The sequence below is a fragment of the Salvelinus alpinus genome, chromosome 8 (genome assembly GCF_045679555.1).
Source record: "Salvelinus alpinus chromosome 8, SLU_Salpinus.1, whole genome shotgun sequence".
In the NCBI taxonomy this organism is placed as follows: domain Eukaryota; kingdom Metazoa; phylum Chordata; class Actinopteri; order Salmoniformes; family Salmonidae; genus Salvelinus; species Salvelinus alpinus.
In genome coordinates this window covers 8,459,503-8,484,434 of record NC_092093.1, presented here as the reverse complement: position 1 = coordinate 8,484,434, position 24,932 = coordinate 8,459,503, and the positions used below count along the sequence as shown (strand labels likewise).

General features: G+C 39.8%; 1 protein-coding gene across 2 annotated transcripts in view; it reads left to right on the top strand.

The window, feature by feature from the left end:
• Window positions 1-24,932, top strand: part of LOC139582511 (synapse differentiation-inducing gene protein 1-like) — a 176,474-nt gene that overhangs the window by 44,029 nt on the left and 107,513 nt on the right. For both annotated transcript variants that reach the window (XM_071412581.1, XM_071412580.1), the window contains exon 3: window positions 12,831-12,968. In XM_071412581.1, the coding sequence (XP_071268682.1) occupies window positions 12,831-12,968 (138 nt within the window). The remainder of the gene's footprint in view (window positions 1-12,830; window positions 12,969-24,932) is intronic.

Genomic DNA, 24,932 nt, shown 5'->3' with positions numbered 1-24,932 from the left:
ACCATTGTATATCATATCAGGCTGTATATATCATATCAAATAAAATAAAATCTAATTGTATTGGTCAGTACACATATTTAGCAGATGTTTTTGCAGGTGTAGCGAAATACTTGCGTTTCTAGCTCCAACAGTGCAGTAGTATCTAACAATTCACAACAATTAACAAATCTAAAAGTAAAATAATTTGAATAAAGAAATATATAAATATTAGGACGAGCGATGTCGGAATGGCATTGACAAAAATACAGTAGAATAGAATACAGTATATACATATGAAATGAGTAAAGCAGTATTTAAACATTATTAAAGTGACCAGTGATTAGATGTCTATGTACATAGGGCAGCAGTCTCTAAGGTGCAGGGTTGAGTAACATTATTTAAAGTGACTAGTGATTAGATGTCTATGTATATAGGGCAGCAGTCTCTAAGGTGCAGGGTTGAGTAACCGGGTGGTAGCCGGCTAGTTATGGCTATTTAACAGTCTGATGACCTTGAGATAGAAGCTGTTTTTCAGTCTCTCTGTCCCAGCTTTGATGCACCTGTACTGACCTCGCCTTCTGGATGATAGCGGGGTGAACAGGACGTGGCTCGGGTGGTTGATGTCCTTGATCTTTTTGGCCTTCCTGTGACATCTGGTGCTGTAGGTGTCCCAGAGGGCAGGCAGTGTGCTGTTGCGCCTTCTTCACCACACTGTCTGTGTTGGTGGACCATTTCAGACTGTCAGTGACGTGTACGTCCAGGAACTTGAAGCTTTTCACCTTCTCCACTTTGGACCTGTCGATGTAGATAGGGGGGTGCTCCCTCCGCTGTTTCCTGAAGTCCATGATCAGCTCCTTCATTTTGTTGACGTTGATGGAGTGGTTATTTTCCTGGCACCACTCTGCCAGGGCCCTCACCTCCTCCCTGTAGGCTGTCTCATCATTGTTGGTAATCAGGCCTACTATGGTTGTGTTGTCTGCAAACTTGATGATTGAGTTGGAGGCGTGCATGGCCACGCAGTCATGGGTGAACAGGGAGTACAGGAGGAGGCTGAGTACGGACCCTTGTGGGGCGGAGTGGAGGTGTTGTTTCCTACCTTCACCACCTGGGGGCGGCATGTCAGGAAGTCCAGGACCCAGTTGCACAGTGCAGGGTTCAGACCCAGGGCCTCGAGCTTAATGATGAGCTTGGAGGGTACTATGGTGTTAAATCCTGAGCTATAGTGGATGAACAGCATTCTTACATAGGTATTCCTCTTATCCAGATGGAATAGGGCAGTGTGCAGTGTGATGGCGATTGCATCGTCTGTGGACCTGTTAGGGCGGTATGTAAACTGTAGTGGGTCTAGGGTGGCCGGTAAGGTGGAGGTGATATGATCCTTAACTAGTCTCTCGAAGCACTTCATGATGACAGAAATGAGTGCTACGGGGCGATAGCCATTTAGTTCAGTTACCTTTGTTTTATTGGGTACAGGAACAATGGTAGACATCTTGAAGCAAGTGGGGACAGCAGACTGGGATAGGGAGAGATTGAATATGTCCATAAAAACTCACAACAGACTGTATATATCATATCAGACTTCATATGTCTTATCAGACTGTATGTATCATATCAGACTGTATATGTCTTATCAGACTGTATATATCATACCAGACTGTATATATCATATCAGACTGTATATGTCTTATCAGACTGTATATGTCATATCAGACTGTATATATCACATCAGACTGTATATATCATATCAGGCTGCATATATCATATCAGACTGTATATATCATATCAGACTGTATATATCATATCAGACTGTATATATCATATCAGACTGTATATATCATATCAGACTGTATATATCACATCAGACTGTATATATCATATCAGGCTGCATATATCATATCAGACTGTATATATCACATCAGACTGTATATATCATATCAGGCTGCATATATCATATCACACCTTACATTTCCAAACAGCATTACCCTCCAACCGATCCATTAACCAAAAGCACAATGTCATCTTGTGACTATTGCACTGGGTCAGAACAACCCAATACTCAAGAGAATAAAAAACATTCATAATGTGACCAGCAGTAACAAATTAATCAAATCAACTTGTATCCGTCAAATGCTTCATAAACAACAGGTGTACAGGTATAATAACAGTGAAATGCTTTCTGATGGACCCAACCATGCAGAGACAAATAAAATAGAGACATAATAGAGAAGTAAAACACTTAATAATAAAAAATAAAACAATGACCTAAGTATAACTTGTCTATACAGTGCATATATAAAGTGTTCAGACCCCTTTTACGTTTTCCATAATTTGTTACGTTACAGCCTTATTCTAAAATGGATTAAATCGTTTTTTTTTTGGCATCAATCTATATACAATACCCCATAATGACATCACAATACCCCATAATGACATCACAATACCCCATAATGACATCACAATACCCAATAATGACGAAGCAAAAAACAGTAAAAAAAAATAAAAATAAATAAAACGGAAATATCGTATTCAGATCCTTTACTGAGTACTTTATTGAAGCTCCTTTATCAGCGATTACAGCCTCAAGTCTTCTTGGGTATGATGCTACAACCTTGCCACACCTGTATTTGGGGAGTTTCTCTTCTGAGGAGTGTTGTCATGTGCTCTTCACGACTGTGTTGTTGTTTGTAGACCATGATAGATTCTTAGTGATGTGGACACCGAGGAACTTGAAGTCCGCGACCCGCTCTACTACAGCCCCGACAATGTGAGTGAGGGAGTGATCGGCCCTGTGTTTCCTGTAGTCCACGTTGAGGGTGAGGATGTTGTCCTGGCACCACACTGCCAGGTCTCTGACTTCCTCGCTATAGGCTGTCTCATTGTCATCGGTGATCAGGCCTTCCACCGTTGTGTAATCAGCAAATTTAATAATGATCGTTGGTGAACAGGGAGTACAGGAGAGGCCTAAGCACGTACCCCCGAGGGGCCCCCGTGTTTAGGGTCAGTGTGGCAGATGTGTTGTTGCCTATCCTTACATTTTCATTTCATTTAAGTCATTTAGCAGACGCTCTTATCCAGAGCGACTTACAATTTGGAAAGTTCATACATATTCATCCTGGTCCCCCCGTGGGGAATGAACCCACAACCCTGGCGTTGCAAGCGCCATGCTCTACCAACTGAGCCACACGGGAGCTGGGGGCTGTCCGTTAGGTAGTCCAGGATCCAGTTGCAGAGGGAGATGTTCATTCCCAGGTTCCTTAGCTTAGTGATTAGCTTGGAGGGCACTATGGTGTTGAACGCTGAGCTGTAGTCAATGAACCACATGTTCACATAGGTGTTCCTCTTGTTCAGGTGGGAAAGGGCAGTGCGGAGTGCAATAGAGATTGCATCATCTGTGGATCTGTTGGAGCAGTGTGCGAATTGGAGTGGGTCCAGGGTGTCTGGGATGATGGTGTTGATTTGACCCATGACCTGCCTTTCAAATCATGTCATGGCTACAGATGTGATTGCTACGGGGCGATAGTCATTTAGAGTTACCTTGGCTTTCTTGGGCAGAGGGACTATGGTGGTCTGTTTGAAGGTATTACAGACTGGGGCAGGCAGAAGGTTTAAAATGTCAGTGAAGACACTTGCCAGATGGTCAGCGGATGCTCTGAGTATGCATCCTGGTAATCCATCTGGCCCTGCGGCTTTGTGATGTTAACCTTTTTAAAGGTCTTACTCACATCGGCTACGGAGGGTGTGATCACAGTTGTCCGGAACAACTGGTGCTCTCATGCATGGATCAGTGTTGCTTGCCTCGAAGCAAGCATAGAAAGCATTTTGCTCATCTGGTAGGGTCATGTCACTGGGAAGCTCGCCGCTGTTTATATCTGTCCTGTTTCAGTGGGTAACCTGTACGAATGGTTTTTTTCGTATCCCAACTCCACCTGAGACACCCTTGGAGAGTGGGGTCACGGCCATGAATCAGCCATTATTGACAGCAACCCTGGACCAATTAGGCTTAAGTGCCTTGCTCAAGGGCAGATTGGCTAACCTCTAGGGTATCTGCCGCCTGCACACTTGTCAGTGTGTGTGTGCGTGCGCCTCTTTCTCTGTGTCTCTCGGTCTGTGTCTCTGTCTCTCTCTGTGTCTCTCAGTCTGTGTCTCTGTCTCTCTCTGTCTCTCTCTGTGTCTCTGTCTCTCTCTGTGTCTCTCTCTGTGTCTCTCTCGGTGTCTCTCTCGGTGTCTCTCTCTGTGTCTCTCTCTGTGTCTCTCTCTGTGTCTCTCTCTGTGTCTCTCTCTGTGTCTCTCTCTGTGTCTCTCCCTCTCTCTTTCTCTCTGTGTCTCTCCCTCTGTGTCTCTTTCTGTGTCTCTGTCTCTATATGTCTCTCTCTGTGTCTCTGTCTCTCTCTGTATCTCTCTCTCTATGTGTCTCTCTGTCTCTCTCTGTGCCTTTGTCTCTCTCTATGTCTCTGTCGCTCTCTCTGTCTTTGTCTCTCTCTGTGTCTCTGTCTCTCTCTGTGTCTTTGTCTCTCTCTGTGTCTCTTTCTCTCTCTGTGTCTCTCTATGTCTCTGTCTATCTCTCTGTGTCTTTCTCTGTGTCTGTCTCTTTCTGTGCCTCTGTCTCGCTCTGTCTCTGTCTCTCTCTGTGTCTCTCTCTCTGTCTCTGCAAGTATAAAGCTATCCGACAAGTCTTAGCCTCAGATTTTCTCATATCTCTCACCTCATATGTTAATGTGCATATATTTTCTGTATCTGTTGATTAAGTAGTGGGGGGGTTGTATTGAGAAACATTAATTACGGTGTAAAAACAGACAGTCAAGTAGCAGGTTGTGAAGTATCATTACTCATATTATATGAGATACATACACCATTTACATAGAGAGACAGCTGTCTAAGCATCGATCACCTGGAAAAACATTTACATAGAGAGACAGCTGTCTAGGCATCGATCATTTGGAACATGAGAAGTGTTATACAGAACATCGAGGTGAGAGACTGTGACACAGAGTGCAACAGGGAAGGAGAGGAGAAAGAAGTGATAGAGAACCAGACTGAGAGGTGGGAGACGGAGAGGTGGGAGATGCAGAGTGGAAAGGGGGAGAGGAGTAGGGAAAGAGAGGAGAGAGTTATATAGTGAAAAGAGGAAGATAAGTAGGAGGGAATGGAGAGAGGAGGAGGGAAGGGGATGAGGGAGTCACAGAGTGGAAAGAGGGAGAGGAGGAGAGAGAGGAGGAGGGGAAGAGAGAGTTCAGGAGGGGAGGAGAGTCACAGAGTGGAAAGAGGGGTAGGAGGAGGGAAGGAAGGGGGGGAGAGAGTCATAGAGTGGAAAGGGGGAGAGGAGGAGGGGGGAAGGGGAGGAGGGAGTTACAGAGTGGAAAGAGGAGGAGGGAAGGGGAGGAAAGAGTCACAGAGAGGAAAGAGGAGGAGGGAAGGGGAGGAGACAGTCACAGAGTGGAAAGAGGGAGAGGAGGAGAGTCGCAGAGTGGAAAGAGGGAGAGAAGGAGGGAGCTATGGAGCGACAGAGGCGGAAGGAAGGAGGAAAGATCAACAGTGGAACGGGGCAGGGAGGGAAACGAGGATGAAGTAAAGAGTGAAGGAGGGAGGGAAAGAAAGTAGTGATGGGGAAAAATGCCGTATTGTTACATATCGCAATAGTATTTTGGACAATATTATATTGATATTTGACTCCAAGTATCGATTTGTAAGAAAACAGATACAATACAAAACAATAAGTCATTCTTCATACCCCTTCAGGATAGATATTAATAAGGTATTTGAGGTAGATACATTTTATTCAGACCCCTGGACTTTTTCCACATTTTGTTACGTTACAGCCTTATTCAAAAATGTATAAAATATTTTTTTCCCCCCCACATCAATCTACACACAATACCCTATAATGACAAAGCAAAAACAGAATTTATATTTTTGGGGGTAATTTATTAAACATAAATTTACATAAGTATTCAGACCCCTCACATTCTTCTGTGCAGATCCTCTCAAACTCTGTCAGGTTGGATGGGGAGCGTTGCTGCACAGCTATTTCTAGGTCTCTCCAAAGATGTTCGATCGGGTTCAAGTCCAGGCTCTGGCTGGGCTACTCAAGGTCATTCAGAGAATTATCCTGAAGCCACTCTTGTGTTGTCTTGGCTGTGTGCTTAGGATCGTTGTCCTTTTGGGTGGTGAACCTTCATCCTATTCTGAGCACTCTGGAGCAGGTTTCCATCAAGGATCTCTCTGTACTTATCTCCGTTCATCTTTGCCTCGATCCTGACTAGTCTCCCAGTCCCTGCCATTGAAAAACATCCCCACAGCATGATGCTGCCACCACCATGCTTCACCGTAGGGATGGTGCCAGGTTTCCTCCAGATGTGACGCTTGGCATTTAGGCCAAAGAGTACAATCTTGGTTTCATCAGACAAGATTATCTTGTTTCTCATGGTCTGAGAGTCTTTCGGTGCATTTTGTCAAACTTCTAGCGGGCCGTTGTGCCTTTTACTGAGGAGAGGCATCCATCTGACTACTCTACCATGAAGACCTGATTGGTGGTCTCCCATCTCCACAGAGGAACTCTAAAGCTCTCTCAGAGTGACCATCGGGTTCTTGGTCACCTCCTTGACCAATGACCTTCTCCCCCGATTGCTCAGTTTTGGTCGGGTGGCCAGCTCTAGGAAGAGTCTTGGTGGTTCCAAACTTCTTCTGTTTAAGAATGACGGAGACCACTGTGTTCTTGGGGACCTTCAAAGATGCATAATTGTTTTGGAACCCTTCCCCAGATCTGTGCCTCGACACAATCCTGTCTCAGAGTTCTATGGACAATTCCTTCGACCTCATGGCTTGGTTTTTGCTCTGAAATGCACTGTCAACGGTGGGACCTTATATAGACAGGTGTGTGTGCCTTTCCACATAATGTCCAATCAATTGAATTTACCACAGGTGGACTCCAATCAAGTTGAAGAAACATCTCAAGGATGATCAATGGAAACAGGATTCACATGAGCTCAATTTCGATTCTAATCGCAAAGGGTCTGAATACTTATGTAAATAAGGTATTTCTGTTTTTAAGTTTTATTCATTTGAAACTATTTCTGAAAACAGGTTTTCAGTTCGTTATTATGGGGTATTGTGTGTAGATTGCTGAGGATCTTTTTATATATATATAATCCATTTTAGAACAAGGCTGTAATGTAACAAAATGTGTGGAAAAAGTCAAAGGGTCTGAATACTTTCCAAAGGCACTTATTGGTAGCATTAGCTGGCTCTGTGCCAAAACTACGCTATTTTTAATCCTATCGTTTTTTTCTCAAGATAAAAAATAATAATTGTGAGCCAACATGTTTTAAGCACTTTAATTTCCCCATGACTGATCAAAACAAATGTTCTCATGATCTCTCTTGTATCTCTGCAGCAGACATGTAGTTAGAAATATGTTTGGAACATCGAATCCCAAAACATATAGAATCGTGAGAATTGCAATACATATCATATTGGCACCTAAGTATTGTGATCATATTGTATTGTGAGGTCCCTGGCCTAAAAGAAAGGAGTGGGTCGTCTCATGTCACCCACGCCGTGGAGGCAATTTGGCAACATAAATTACCCAGACCTTTCACTGTTTCTGCTGTCATGGCGATGGAATAGAGCCATCTATTACTCTGTGGTTACTTGTCAGGACGCTAGCTACACCGCGTGACAGTGAACTGGGTGGGTGTCTGTCTGCATGTGTGTGTGCAGGATGTTATCTCTCTCTCTTGTCTCTCTATATCTGGTCTCTCTCTCTCTCCCCTCTCTCTCCTCTCTCTCTCTCCTCTCTCTATCTCTCTCCTCTCTCTTTATCTCTCTCTCTGTCCTCTATCTCTCTCCTCTCTCTCTCTACTGTAGAAATAAATGAAAAGTATAGATCATCTCGGCTGGGTTATATTGTGTTAAGAAATTCATAAAGCACAGATGGAACTCAGGCGGTTAAAAAGATTTTGACTGTATATCCCTCAACCTCGTGTCTGTTTGTGTAGGACAATCAGAGGGTCTTGCCCTTCAATGACTGGCTGTGGTTTTATGATAAAACACTTAGACTTATTTGCTAATTACCTCTTCCTCTCCTCTCCGTCCTTCCTCTCTCTGTATCGCTCTCACACACACACACACACACACACTCTCGCTCTCTCTCTTTTCATTGCCTCTCTCTATATCCCCCTTGTCTTTGTTACATCCTCCCTTCCCACAGGGTTGGGCTCAATTCAGATATTGAATTCAGAATGCCTAATCAATTCTTGATTTTGAATTGAAGTAGTAAACAGAATTTAAATATGAATTTGTATTAAGGGAAATAGAATTGAATGAAATGAAATCAAAATGCTTCTTCTATTCTGTATTAGGTATAGTCTATACAAATCTACAGTTGAAGTCGGAAGTTAACATACACTTAGGTTGTAGTGATTAAAACTCGTTTTTCAATCACTCCACAAATATAATATAATATAATAATGGTTGTCGATATAATATAATGGCATTGGTTGTCAAGAAAATAGAATTGGCTATTGTAAGCACTTAGGTTAAAAGTGTATGTGAATATTGTTTCCAAAGAAAAGTGATATAAACTTTGGTATCTGAAAGTTGTGACCTGTCAGAGTCAATGAAACTCTCGTGTTCTACGACTGAGTGGAATATCTTTGAATTGCACTGAATTATAAATTATATTTCCTGTCACTCAAACTCAAAAAAATTCCAATTCTACGTCCTGTGTAGTGTGGCCAATTTCAATTTTGAATTTCAACTCATGAGTTGAATGGGAGTCAATTCCAAAATTCTGAATTGAGCGCAACCCTTGCTATATAGTGCATTATGGGCCTTGGCCTGAAGTAGCGTATTATATAGGACATAGGGTTCCATTTGGAACAGATACACACTATATTTTAATCCTCGTATTATGTTGCAGGTAAATTTGACCCATTTCCACGTTTGAGTTTCCCAAAATATTAGTTAACCTCTTTTTTTTCTCCATGAAATGAAATAACTTTTCCTCATTTAGGGCCATGAACCTAACTTTAAAATGCGGACACACTGATGTGGTGTGGAATGTCTGTGTAGATTTTGTATACGAAGATGTGTATAGATATTTGCACAGGTCCAAAATAAACAACTGTCTCTGATGTTTTTTTAGTTTTGTTTTGCTTCTGGATGCACTTTTATAATTACGTTTGGGTGAAAGTCAACTTTCCCAAGTTTTTCTTTCCCAGTGCTAAGCAGCAGATCTCTGACACGGACACTCAACAATGAGCTCCAAACAGAAAATGCTTGTTTGTGAGAAAGGAAATATGTTTAACAAAATAGTTAAATATATTAATATAAATATATATATAAATAAATATTTATTTTTTTGAGCAGTGTATATAGTTTTGAAATCAAATGTTCTTGTTTTTCTTCTTTCTGAAAAGTCTGACAAGACATAATCTAGTTTTGGCTGTTTATACTTTGACTGTCTTGAGTGTGTTAAAATGTGCGGGTCAATCTGACCCACAATGGATGGCGTTTCTTTCTCAGCAATGCACAAGGGTTAATGTCGCTCCTGTGATGATGGAAATGAAAAATGAAAATCCTTGCATCATAAATCCCCAATCCCCAGTTCCCAGCTACAGTACAAAGGACTTCTGTAATGACTAGGAGTTATAGTTCAGGTATACATCACACAGTCATATAACTGGTATTCTGGCACAGGACCTTGCTTGTCTCTTCCCTAGAGGATTGGGGATTTAATATGAGGATATTGGATGTAAAATGTTTTTGGCTCTGGCCAAAAAGTATTGTCATTTCAGATTCACCCTATATGACCCTGCAATGTCAGTGAAGGGTGAACTGTCCCTTTAACAGTGTATCTTTGCTCCTGTAATGTAGGTGTACTGTCCCTTTAACAGTGTATCACTGTCCCTTTAACGGTGTCACTCTCCTCCTGTAATGTGGGTGTACTGTCCCTTTAACAGTGTATCTCGGCTCCTGTAATGTGCGTGAGCTATCCCTTTAACAGTGTATCTTTCCTCCTGTAATATGGGTGAACTGTCCCTTTAACAGTGTATCTTTCCTCCTGTAATGTGGGTGAACTATCCCTTTAACAATGTATCTTTCCTCCTGTAATGTGGGTGAACTATCCCTTTAACAGTGTATCTTTCCTCCTGTAATGTGGGTGAACTGTCCCTTTAACAGTGTATCTTTCCTCCTGTAATGTGGGTGAACTATCCCTTTAACAGTGTATCTTTCCTCCTGTAATGTGGGTGAACTGTCCCTTTAACAGTGTATCTTTCCTCCTGTAATGTGGGTGAACTATCCCTTTAACAATGTATCTTTCCTCCTGTAATGTGGGTGAACTGTCCCTTTAACAGTGTATCTTTCCTCCTGTAATGTGGGTGAACTATCCCTTTAACAATGTATCTTTCCTCCTGTAATGTGGGTGAACTATCCCTTTAACAGTGTATCTTTCCTCCTGTAATGTGGGTGAACTGTCCCTTTAACAGTGTATCTTTCCTCCTGTAATGTGGGTGAACTGTCCCTTTAAATCCAAACCAATGTTGTATGACTGTTATCTTTTGAACTATCCATCTAATATCTCTCCCTGTAATGTGGGTGAACTGACAGAGATGGCGCTGCAGTGGATAGAAGCTGTTTTCGGGCTTGCAATTTTGTGTGTTTTTTTAAACGCTAATCGTAATTTTCTTTGTATATAATATACCTGCCATCATTTCCTATGACTGAAAACAGCTTCCGTATATCAGAACAGCGATTACTAACCTCAATTTGGACAAACATTTCTACTTCAACAAGTTGGCAGCTCCGGACGTTCTGCTTTCTCTGGAACAGAAGCCCTGATCCCCGGGACTCAAAAGAGAAAGCGGCGGCGAAAGAGACGCAGGCGAGCCGGAACCCTGATCAGACTACGTCGGTGAGCAAATTGTCCTCTGTTCTATTGGCGAACGTGTAATCACTGGAGAACAAACTGGATATCCTATCTACAACAGCTACGTTTCTCAAGAGTAGTGGCTGAACGAGGACATGGATTTGCATCTCAATGGTTTTTCTATGCATCGTCGGCGTGTCTCGAGGTTGGTGATTTTAATACAAGGAAACTGACATCCGTTTTACCTCATTTTTTACCAGCACGTCACCCGAGCAAATAGATGTGACAAAATACTAGATCACCTTTAGTACAAACACAGAAACACGTACAAGGTACACGTACTTTACCCCTGCCTATATGTACATCTCTACCTCAATTACCTGGTACCCCTCCACATGGACTCAGTACTGGTACTCCCTGTATATAGCCGTGTTATTACCTCGTACCCCTGCACATTGACTCAGTACTGGTACTTCCTGTATATAGCCGTGTTATTACCTCGTACCCCTGCACATCGACTCAGTACTGGTACTTCCTGTATATAGCCGTGTTATTACCTGGTACCCCTGCACATCGACTCAGTACTGGTACTCCCTGTATATAGCCGTGTTATTACCTGGTACCCCTGCACATCGACTCAGTACTGGTACTTCCTGTATATAGCCGTGTTATTACCTGGTACCCCTGCACATCGACTCAGTACTGGTACTTCCTGTATATAGCCGTGTTATTACCTGGTACCCCTGCACATCGACTCAGTACTGGTACTTCCTGTATATAGCCGTGTTATTACCTGGTACCCCTGCACATCGACTCAGTACAGGTACTTCCTGTATATAGCCGTGTTATTACCTGGTACCCCTGCACATCGACTCAGTACAGGTACTCCCTGTATATAGCCGTGTTATTACCTGGTACCCCTGCACATCGACTCAGTACAGGTACTTCCTGTATATAGCCGTGTTATTACCTGGTACCCCTGCACATCGACTCAGTACAGGTACTTCCTGTATATAGCCGTGTTATTACCTGGTACCCCTGCACATCGACTCAGTACAGGTACTTCCTGTATATAGTCGTGTTAATACCTGGTACCCCTGCACATCGACTCAGTACAGGTACTTCCTGTATATAGCCGTGTTATTACCTGGTACCCCTGCACATCGACTCAGTACAGGTACTTCCTGTATATAGTCGTGTTAATACCTGATACCCCTGCACATCGACTCAGTACAGGTACTTCCTGTATATAGCCGTGTTATTACCTGGTACCCCTGCACATCGACTCAGTACTGGTACTTCCTGTATATAGCCGTGTTATTACCTGGTACCCCTGCACATCGACTCAGTACAGGTACTTCCTGTATATAGCCGTGTTATTACCTCGTACCCCTGCACATCGACTCAGTACAGGTACTTCCTGTATATAGCCGTGTTATTGTAATTTGTTGTGTATTTATTCCTTTTGTCACTATTTCCATTTGTATTGTATATTTCTGTCCTTTATCTTTCTCTCAGCATTGTTGTAAAAGGACCCATCAGTAAGCATTTCACTGTTAGTCTACACCTGTTGTTTACCAAGCATTTCACTGTTAGTCTACACCTGTTGTTTACCAAGCATTTCACTGTTAGTCTACACCTGTTGTTTACCAAGCATTTCACTGTTAGTCTACACCTGTTGTTTACCAAGCATTTCACTGTTAGTCTACACCTGTTGTTTACCAAGCGTGTGAAAAATAAAATCTGATTTTAGTATTTGATTGAACAATCGCTTTAACTTCAAACTTGAATAACTATGTAATGTTGATTTAACTATCGCTTTAACTATAACAATGAGAGACCCCTGACAGTTTCTCTCTCTCCCCTCCTCCCCCCTGCCAGATGGTCTGCTCCAGTGACAGTGAGGACAACGTCATCATGTTATAAACAGTATGTGAACTGTAATGGTGGTGAACTAATATTTACAGTGTTTGTCTCTTTTCAGACGGACTGCTCCAGCGACAGCGAGAGTGAAGATAACTTCATAGTGATCCCACCCAGAGACCATCTGGGCCTGGCTATCTTCTCCATGCTCTGCTGCTTCTGGCCCCTGGGCATCGCTGCTTTCTACTTCTCCCAGGGGGTAAGCAGGACACACACACACACACATACACACACACACACACACACACTGTGTACTTGTTATACACCACCTTTCCTGGGGTTACAGTTTCCTATTTTATCACTTTGGTACTATTTTCACAAGTATGCAGTGAATTTTCAAAAACTCTCAGTACAAAAAAACTACAAACTGGTAACAGTTGTAATGCAGCCAGTCTTACATTCAAAACCTTTGATTTTACAAAAACAAAATGTTGGTAGACATCGTTCACAACCATTGATCCAAAAATATACGTTTACTGTGAAATATAAATCAGTACATTTGGTTTAAATCACCCGAAACACTACATAATGAAATGTTCTCTATTTAGTTATATTAACACCTTAATCTATTAACAAATCCAATGTTTCAAAATTGTCCTTTGAATGTAGTATGCTACAATACTGTAAATTACAGTACATTACACTGTTTTCACATGAGGTAATACACTTGCACTACCCATTAAAGTTGACTGAACATCAACATTCCATAATTGATGACGCATTTCACAATGTAATCAAATTAAAGAAAGAATGTTTTAGCAGGCAGTAGTTTTCATCAAGCCTGTCTTGAGCACTTGGCCACAGGTTCTGGTCGAATTCTGGGGGGGGGGGAAAAGTTTGGCACGGCGAATCCAATCGTGAAAGAGGTCTTGATTGAAATCATTGCATCCCTCGTCCATGGCCTGAAGGAAGGTGGCACGCTCATGGGGATGGTAATCATACAGCTTCCACCTCTATTGCAATCGTGTATTGTATTTTAAAAGTATTGTATTGTACTTATGTATTGTAGTGGCCATGTACGTGGCTCAGTTCGTAAACAGCATGGCACTAGCAACATCAGAGTTGTGGGTTCAATTCCCAGTGGGATCTCGTACCAAAATGCTTGGACTGTTGTCACTTTGGATACAAGTGTCTGCTACGTAAATGGCATATATTACAGTATTACTGGACTGTATTGGCATATATTACAGTATTGCTGGACTGTATTGGCCTATATTACAGTATTACTGGACTGTATTTGTAACGGTCGTTCTCCTCCTCTTCGTCTGAAGAGGAGGAGTAGGGATTGGACCAAAGCGCAGCGTGTTGTGAAGACATAATGATATTTATTTAAACAAGAATAACGTTGACGAAACACGAAGCAGACTTAAATTACAAAATAACAAAACGAACTAAAGAGACCTGAACTTGAGAACTTACATATAACGAAGAACGCACGAACAGGAACAGACTACATTCACGAACGATCAACGAAACAGTCCCGTGTGGTAAACATACAGACACGGAAGACAACCACCCACAACAAACAAAGTGAAACGACCTACCTATGTATGGTTCTCAATCAGAGGAAAACGTCAAACACCTGCCTCTGATTGAGAGCCATACAAGGTCAATTAACACTGACACTAAACATAGAACAAACAACACAGACTGCCCACCCAGCTCACGTCCTGACCCACTAAACACAACTATACAAAAAGGAAACAAGGTCAGGAACGTGACAGTATTGGCCTATATTACAGTATTACTGGACTGTATTGGCCTATATTACAGTATTACTGGACTGTATTGGCCTATAATACAGTATTACTGGACTGTATTGGCCTATATTACAGTATTACTGGACTGTATTGGCCTATATTACAGTATTACTGGACTGTATTGGCCTATATTACAGTATTACTGGACTGTATTGGCCTATATTACGGTATTACTGGACTGTATTGGCCTATATTACGGTATTACTGGACTGTATTGGCATATATTACGGTATTACTGGACTGTATTGGCCTATATTACGGTATTACTGGACTGTATTGGCCTATATTACAGTATTACTGGACTGTATTGGCCTATATTACAGTATTACTGGACTGTATTGGCCTATATTACAGTATTACTGGACTGTAATGGCATATATTACAGTATTACTGGACTGTATTGGCCTATATTACAGTATTACTGGACTGTATTGGCCTATATTACAGTATTACTGGACTGTATTGGCCTATATTACAGTATTACTGGACTGTATTGGCCTATATTACAGTATTACTGGACTGCATTGGAATATATTACAGTATTACTGGACTGTTTTGGCCTATATTACAGTATTACTGGACTGTTTTGGCCTATATTACAGTATTACTGGACTGTATTGGCCTATATTACAGTATTACTGTACTGTATTGGCCTATATTACAGTATTACTGGACTGTATTGGCCTATATTACAGTATTACTGGACTGTATTGGTATATATTACAGTATTACTGGACTGTATCGGCCTATATTACAGTATTACTGGACTGTATTGGCCTATATTACAGTATTACTGGACTGTATTGGCCTATATTACAGTATTACTGGACTATATCGGCCTATATTACAGTATTACTGGACTGTATCGGCCTATATTACAGTATTACTGGACTGTATCGGCCTATATTACAGTATTACTGGACTGTATCGGCCTATATTACAGTATTACTGGACTGTATTGGCCTATTTCACGGTATTACTGGACTGTATTGGCCTATTTTACGGTATTACTGGACTGTATTGGCATATATTACGGTATTACTGGACTGTATTGGCCTATATTAAAGTATTACTGGACTGTATTGGCCTATATTACAGTATTACTGGACTGTAATGGCATATATTACAGTATTACTGGACTGTATTGGCCTATTTCACGGTATTACTGGACTGTATTGGCCTATTTTACGGTATTACTGGACTGTATTGGCCTATTTTACGGTATTACTGGACTGTATTGGCATATATTACGGTATTACTGGACTGTATTGGCCTATATTACAGTATTACTGGACTGTATTGGCCTATATTACAGTATTACTGGACTGTAATGGCATATATTACAGTATTACTGGACTGTATTGGCATATATTACAGTGTTACTGGACTGTATTGGCATATATTACAGTGTTACTGGACTGTATTAGCCTATATTAAAGTATTACTGGAATGTATTGGCCTATATTACAGTATTACTGGACTGTAATGGCCTATATTACAGTATTACTGGACTTTAATGGCCTATATTACAGTATTACTGGACTGTAATGGCCTATATTACAGTATTACTGGACTGTAATTGCATATATTACAGTATTACTGGACTGTATTGGCCTATTTTATGGTATTACTGGATTGTATTGTCCTATTTTACAGTATTACTGGACTGTATTGGCATATATTACAGTATTACTGGACTGTATTGGCCTATATTACAGTATTACTGGACTGTATTGGCCTATATTACAGTATTACTGGACTGTATTGGCCTATATTACAGTATTACTGGACTGTATTGGCCTATATTACGGTATTACTGGACTGTATTGGCCTATTTTACAGTATTACTGGACTGTATTGGCCTATTTTACAGTATTACTGGACTGTATTGGCCTATTTTACAGTATTACTGGACTGTATTGGCCTATTTTATGGTATTACTGGACTGTATTGGCCTATTTTTTGGTATTACTGGACTGTATTGGCCTATTTTATGGTATTACAGGACTGTATTGGCCTATTTTTTGGTATTACAGGACTGTATTGGCCTATTTTATGGTATTACAGGACTGTATTGGCCTATATTACAGTATTACAGTACTGTAATGGCCTATATTACAGTATTACTGGACTGTATTGGCCTATATTACAGTATTACTGGACTGTATTGGCCTATTTTTTGGTATTACTGGACTGTATTGGCCTATTTTATGGTATTACAGGACTGTATTGGCCTATTTTTTGGTATTACAGGACTGTATTGGCCTATTTTATGGTATTACAGGACTGTATTGGCCTATATTACAGTATTACTGGACTGTTTTGGCCTATTTTACAGTATTACTGGACTGTATTGGCCTATATTACAGTATTACTGGACTGTTTTGGCCTGTATTACAGTATTACTGGACTGTATTGGCCTATTTTACGGTATTACTGGACTGTATTGGCGTATTTTACAGTATTACTGGACTGTATTGGCCTATATTACAGTATTACTGGACTGTATTGGCCTATATTACAGTATTACTGGACTGTATTGGCCTATATTACAGTATTACTGGAATGTATTGGCCTATATTACAGTATTACTGGACTGTATTGGCCTATATTACAGTTTACTGGACTATATTGGCCTATATTACGGTATTACTGGACTGTATTGGCCTATTTTACAGTATTACTGGACTGTATTGGCCTATTTTACAGTATTACTGGACTGTATTGGCCTATTTTACAGTATTACTGGACTGTATTGGCCTATTTTACAGTATTACTGGACTGTATTGGCCTATTTTATGGTATTACTGGACTGTATTGGCCTATTTTTTGGTATTACTGGACTGTATTGGCCTATTTTATGGTATTACAGGACTGTATTGGCCTATTTTTTGGTATTACAGGACTGTATTGGCCTATTTTATGGTATTACAGGACTGTATTGGCCTATATTACAGTATTACTGGACTGTTTTGGCCTATTTTACAGTATTACTGGACTGTATTGGCCTATATTACAGTATTACTGGACTGTTTTGGCCTGTATTACAGTATTACTGGACTGTATTGGCCTATTTTACGGTATTACTGGACTGTATTGGCGTATTTTACAGTATTACTGGACTGTATTGGCCTATATTACAGTATTACTGGACTGTATTGGCCTATATTACAGTATTACTGGACTGTATTGGCCTATATTACAGTATTACTGGAATGTATTGGCCTATATTACAGTATTACTGGACTGTATTGGCCTATATTACAGTTTACTGGACTGTATTGGCCTATTTTACAGTATTACTGGACTGTATTGGCCTATTTTACAGTATTACTGGACTGTATTGGCCTATTTTATGGTATTACAGGACTGTATTGGCCTATATTACAGTATTACTGGACTGTATTGGCCTATATTACGGTATTACTGGACTGTATTGGCATATATTACGGTATTACTGGACTGTATTGGCCTATATTACGGTATTACTGGACTGTATTGGCCTATATTACAGTATTACTGGACTGTATTGGCCTATATTACAGTATTACTGGACTGTAATGGCCTATATTACAGTATTACTGGACTGTAATGGCATATATTACAGTATTACTGGACTGTATTGGCCTATATTACAGTATTACTGGACTGTATTGGCCTATATTACAGTATTACTGGACTGTATTGGCCTATATTACAGTATTACTGGACTGTATTGGCCTATATTACAGTATTACTGGACTGCATTGGAATATATTACAGTATTACTGGACTGTTTTGGCCTATATTACAGTATTACTGGACTGTATTGGCCTATATTACAGTATTACTGGACTGTATTGGCCTATATTACAGTATTACTGTACTGTATTGGCCTATATTACAGTATTACTGGACTGTATTGGCCTATATTACAGTATTACTGGACTGTATTGGCCTATATTACAGTATTACTGGACTGTATTGGCCTATATTACAGTATTACTGGACTGTATCGGCCTATATTACAGTATTACTGGACTGTATTGGCCTATATTACAGTATTACTGTACTGTATTGGCCTATATTACAGTATTACTGGACTGTATTGGCCTATATTACAGTATTACTGGACTGTATCGGCCTATATTACAGTATTACTGGACTGTATTGGCCTATATTACAGTATTACTGGACTGTATTGGAATATATTACAGTATTACTGGACTATATCGGCCTATATTACAGTATTACTGGACTGTATCGGCCTATATTACAGTATTACTGGACTGTATTTGCCTATTTCACGGTATTACTGGACTGTATTGGCCTATTTCACGGTATTACTGGACTGTATTGGCCTATTTTACGGTATTACTGGACTGTATTGGCATATATTACGGTATTACTGGACTGTATTGGCCTATATTACAGTATTACTGGACTGTATTGGCCTATATTACAGTATTACTGGACTGTAATGGCATATATTACAGTATTACTGGACTGTATTGGCATATATTACAGTGTTACTGGACTGTATTAGCCTATATTACAGTATTACTGGACTGTAATGGCCTATATTACAGTATTACTGGACTGTAATGGCATATATTACAGTATTACTGGACTGTATTGGCCTATATTACAGTATTACTGGACTGTATTGGCCTATATTACAGTATTACTGGACTGTATTGGCATATATTACGGTATTACTGGACTGTATTGGCCTATATTACAGTATTACTGGACTGTATTGGCCTATATTACAGTATTACTGGACTGTAATGGCATATATTACAGTATTACTGGACTGTATTGGCATATATTACAGTGTTACTGGACTGTATTAGCCTATATTAAAGTATTACTGGAATGTATTGGCCTATATTACAGTATTACTGGACTGTAATGGCCTATATTACAGTATTACTGGACTGTAATGGCCTATATTACAGTATTACTGGACTGTAATGGCCTATATTACAGTATTACTGGACTGTAATGGCCTATATTACAGTATTACTGGACTGTAATTGCATATATTACAGTATTACTGGACTGTATTGGCATATATTACAGTATTACTGGACTGTATTGGCATATATTACAGTATTACTGGACTGTATTGGCCTATATTACAGTATTACTGGACTGTATTGGCCTATATTACAGTATTACTGGACTGTATTGGCCTATATTACAGTATTACTGGACTGTATTGGCCTATATTACGGTATTACTGGACTGTATTGGCCTATTTTACAGTATTACTGGACTGTATTGGCCTATTTTACAGTATTACTGGACTGTATTGGCCTATTTTACGGTATTACTGGACTGTATTGGCCTATTTTATGGTATTACTGGACTGTATTGGCCTATTTTTTGGTATTACTGGACTGTATTGGCCTATTTTATGGTATTACAGGACTGTATTGGCCTATTTTTTGGTATTACAGGACTGTATTGGCCTATTTTATGGTACTACAGGACTTTATTGGCCTATATTACAGTATTACTGGACTGTATTGGCCTATATTACAGTATTACTGGACTGTATTGGCCTATATTACAGTATTACTGGACTGTTTTGGCCTATTTTATGGTATTTCTGGACTTATTGGCCTATATTACGGTATTACTGGACTGTATTGGCCTATATTACAGTATTACTGGACTGTTTTGGCCTGTATTACAGTATTACTGGACTGTATTGGCCTATTTTACGGTATTACTGGACTGTATTGGCCTATTTTACAGTATTACTGGACTGTATTGGCCTATATTACAGTATTACTGGACTGTATTGGCCTATATTACAGTATTACTGGACTGTATTGGCCTATATTACAGTATTACTGGACTGTATTGGCCTATATTACAGTATTACTGGACTGTATTGGCCTATATTACAGTTTACTGGACTATATTGGCCTATATTACGGTATTACTGGACTGTATTGGCCTATTTTACAGTATTACTGGACTGTAATGGCCTATATTACAGTATTACTGGACTTTAATGGCCTATATTACAGTATTACTGGACTGTAATGGCCTATATTACAGTATTACTGGACTGTAATTGCATATATTACAGTATTACTGGACTGTATTGGCATATATTACAGTGTTACTGGACTGTATTAGCCTATATTACAGTATTACTGGACTGTAATGGCCTATATTACAGTATTACTGGACTGTAATGGCATATATTACAGTATTACTGGACTGTATTGGCCTATATTACAGTATTACTGGACTGTATTGGCCTATATTACAGTATTACTGGACTGTATTGGCATATATTACGGTATTACTGGACTGTATTGGCCTATATTACAGTATTACTGGACTGTATTGGCCTATATTACAGTATTACTGGACTGTAATGGCATATATTACAGTATTACTGGACTGTATTGGCATATATTACAGTGTTACTGGACTGTATTAGCCTATATTAAAGTATTACTGGAATGTATTGGCCTATATTACAGTATTACTGGACTGTAATGGCCTATATTACAGTATTACTGGACTGTAATGGCCTATATTACAGTATTACTGGACTGTAATGGCCTATATTACAGTATTACTGGACTGTAATTGCATATATTACAGTATTACTGGACTGTATTGGCATATATTACAGTATTACTGGACTGTATTGGCATATATTACAGTATTACTGGACTGTATTGGCCTATATTACAGTATTACTGGACTGTATTGGCCTATATTACAGTATTACTGGACTGTATTGGCCTATATTACAGTATTACTGGACTGTATTGGCCTATATTACGGTATTACTGGACTGTATTGGCCTATTTTACAGTATTACTGGACTGTATTGGCCTATTTTACAGTATTACTGGACTGTATTGGCCTATTTTACGGTATTACTGGACTGTATTGGCCTATTTTATGGTATTACTGGACTGTATTGGCCTATTTTTTGGTATTACTGGACTGTATTGGCCTATTTTATGGTATTACAGGACTGTATTGGCCTATTTTTTGGTATTACAGGACTGTATTGGCCTATTTTATGGTACTACAGGACTTTATTGGCCTATATTACAGTATTACTGGACTGTATTGGCCTATATTACAGTATTACTGGACTGTATTGGCCTATATTACAGTATTACTGGACTGTTTTGGCCTATTTTATGGTATTTCTGGACTTATTGGCCTATATTACGGTATTACTGGACTGTATTGGCCTATATTACAGTATTACTGGACTGTTTTGGCCTGTATTACAGTATTACTGGACTGTATTGGCCTATTTTACGGTATTACTGGACTGTATTGGCCTATTTTACAGTATTACTGGACTGTATTGGCCTATATTACAGTATTACTGGACTGTATTGGCCTATATTACAGTATTACTGGACTGTATTGGCCTATATTACAGTATTACTGGACTGTATTGGCCTATATTACAGTATTACTGGACTGTATTGGCCTATATTACAGTTTACTGGACTATATTGGCCTATATTACGGTATTACTGGACTGTATTGGCCTATTTTACAGTATTACTGGACTGTATTGACCTATTTTACATTATTACTGGACTGTATTGGCCTATTTTACAGTATTACTGGACTGTATTGGCCTATTTTATGGTATTACTGGACTGTATTGGCCTATTTTATGGTATTACAGGACTGTATTGGCCTATTTTATGGTATTACAGGACTGTATTGGCCTATTTTATGGTATTACAGGACTTTATTGGCCTATATTACAGTATTACTGGACTGTATTGGCCTATTTTACGGTATTGCAGGACTGTTTTGGCCTATTTTACGGTATTACAGGACTGTATTGGCCTATATTACAGTATTACAGGACTGTATTGGCCTATATTACTGGACTGTATTGGCCTATATTACAGTATTACTGGACTGTATTGGCCTATATTACAGTATTACTGGACTGTATTGGCCTATATTACAGTATTACTGGACTGTATTGGCCTATATTACAGTATTACTGGACTGTTTTGGCCTATATTACAGTATTAATGGACTGTATTGGCCTATATTACAGTATTACTGGACTGTATTGGCCTATATTACAGTATTACTGGACTGTATTGGCCTATATTACAGTATTACTGGACTGTATTGGCCTATATTACAGTATTACTGGACTGTATTGGCCTATATTACAGTATTACTGGACTGTATTGGCCTATATTACAGTATTACTGGACTGTATTGGCCTATATTACAGTATTACTGGACTGTATTGGCCTATATTACAGTATTACTGGACTGTATTGGCCTACATTACAGTATTACTGGACTGTTTTGGCCTATATTACAGTATTACTGGACTGTATTGGCCTATATTACAGTATTACTGGACTGTTTTGGCATATATTACAGTATTACTGGACTGTATTGGCCTATATTACAGTATTACTGGACTGTAATGGCCTATTTTACGGTATTACTGGACTGTATTGGCCTATTTTACAGTATTACTGGACTGTATTGGCCTATTTTACAGTATTACTGGACTTTATTGGCCTACTTTACAGTATTACTGGACTGTATTGGCCTATTTTACAGTATTACTGGACTGTATTGGCCTATTTTATGGTATTACTGGACTGTATTGGCCTATGGTATGGTATTACAGGACTGTATTGGCCTATTTTATGGTATTACAGGACTGTATTGGCCTATATTACAGTATTACAGGACTGTATTGGCCTATTTTATGATATTACTGTACTGTATTGGCCAACTCAATTTTAGTAAAGCATACTTTTTATGTTTCTACTTTACAGACATACATTTTCATTATGTAGTTCTCAAAATCTATCTGCGATTTATTTAGAATTCAAGGCACACTTAACCAGCATGGCTACCACAGCATTCTGCAGTGATACGCCATCCCATCTGGTTTGCGCTTGGTGGGACTGTCATTTGTTTTTCAACAGGACAATGACCCAACGCACCTCCGGTCTGTCTTTGGCCTATTTGACCAAGAAGGAGAGTGATGGAGTGCTGCATCAGATGATCTGGCCTCAATACGCAGAGACAATACCCCTGATCTTACCTGTTTCAATACGCAGAGAAAATATCCCTGATCTTACCTGTTTCAATACGCAGAGACAATATCCCTGATCTGACCTGTTTTAATACGCAGAGACAATATCCCTGATCTTACCTGTTTCAATACGCAGAGACAATACCCCTGATCTTACCTGTTTCAATACGCAGAGGCAATATCCCTGATCTTACCTGTTTCAATACGCAGAGACAATATCCCTGACCTTACCTGTTTCAATACGCAGAGACAATACCCCTGATCTTACCTGTTTCAATAAGCAGAGACACTACCCCTGATCTTACCTGTTTCAATACGCAGAGACAATATCCCTGATCTTACCTGTTTCAATGCGCAGAGACAATACCCCTGACCTTACCTGTTTCAATAAGCAGAGACACTACCCCTGATCTTACCTGTTTCAATAAGCAGAGACACTACCCCTGATCTTACCTGTTGACAATATCCCTGATCTTACCTGTTTCAATACGCAGAGACAATATCCTTGATCTTACCTGTTTCAATACGCAGAGACACTACCCCTGATCTTACCTGTTTCAATAAGCAGAGACACTACCCCTGATCTTACCTGTTTCAATAAGCAGAGACAATATCCCTGATCTTACCTGTTTCAATACGCAGAGACAATATCCCTGATCTTACCTGTTTCAATAAGCAGAGACAATATCCCTGATCTTACCTGTTTCAATACGCAGAAGCAATATCCTTGATCTAACCTGTTTCAATACACAGAGACAATATCCCTGATATAACCTGTTTCAATACGCAGAGGCAATAACCCTGATCTAACCTGTTTCAATACGCAGAGAAAATATCCCTGATCTTACCTGTTTCAATACGCAGAGACAAAATCCCTGATCTTACCTGTTTCAATACGCAGAGACAATATCCCTGATCTTACCTGTTTCAATACGCAGAGGCAATATCCCTGATCTTACCTGTTTCAATACGCAGAGGCAATATCCCTGATCTTACCTGTTTCAATACGCAGAGACAATATCCCTGACCTTACCTGTTTCAATACGCAGAGACAATACCCCTGACCTTATCTGTTTCAATACGCAGAGACAATACCCCTGATCTTACCTGTTTCAATACGCAGAGACAATATCCCTGATCTTACCTGTTTCAATGCGCAGAGACAATACCCCTGATCTTACCTGTTTCAATACGCAGAGACAATATCCCTGATCTTACCTGTTTCAATACGCAGAGGCAATATCCCTGATCTTACCTGTTTCAATACGCAGAGGCAATATCCCTGATCTTACCTGTTTCAATACGCAGAGGCAATATCCCTGATCTTACCTGT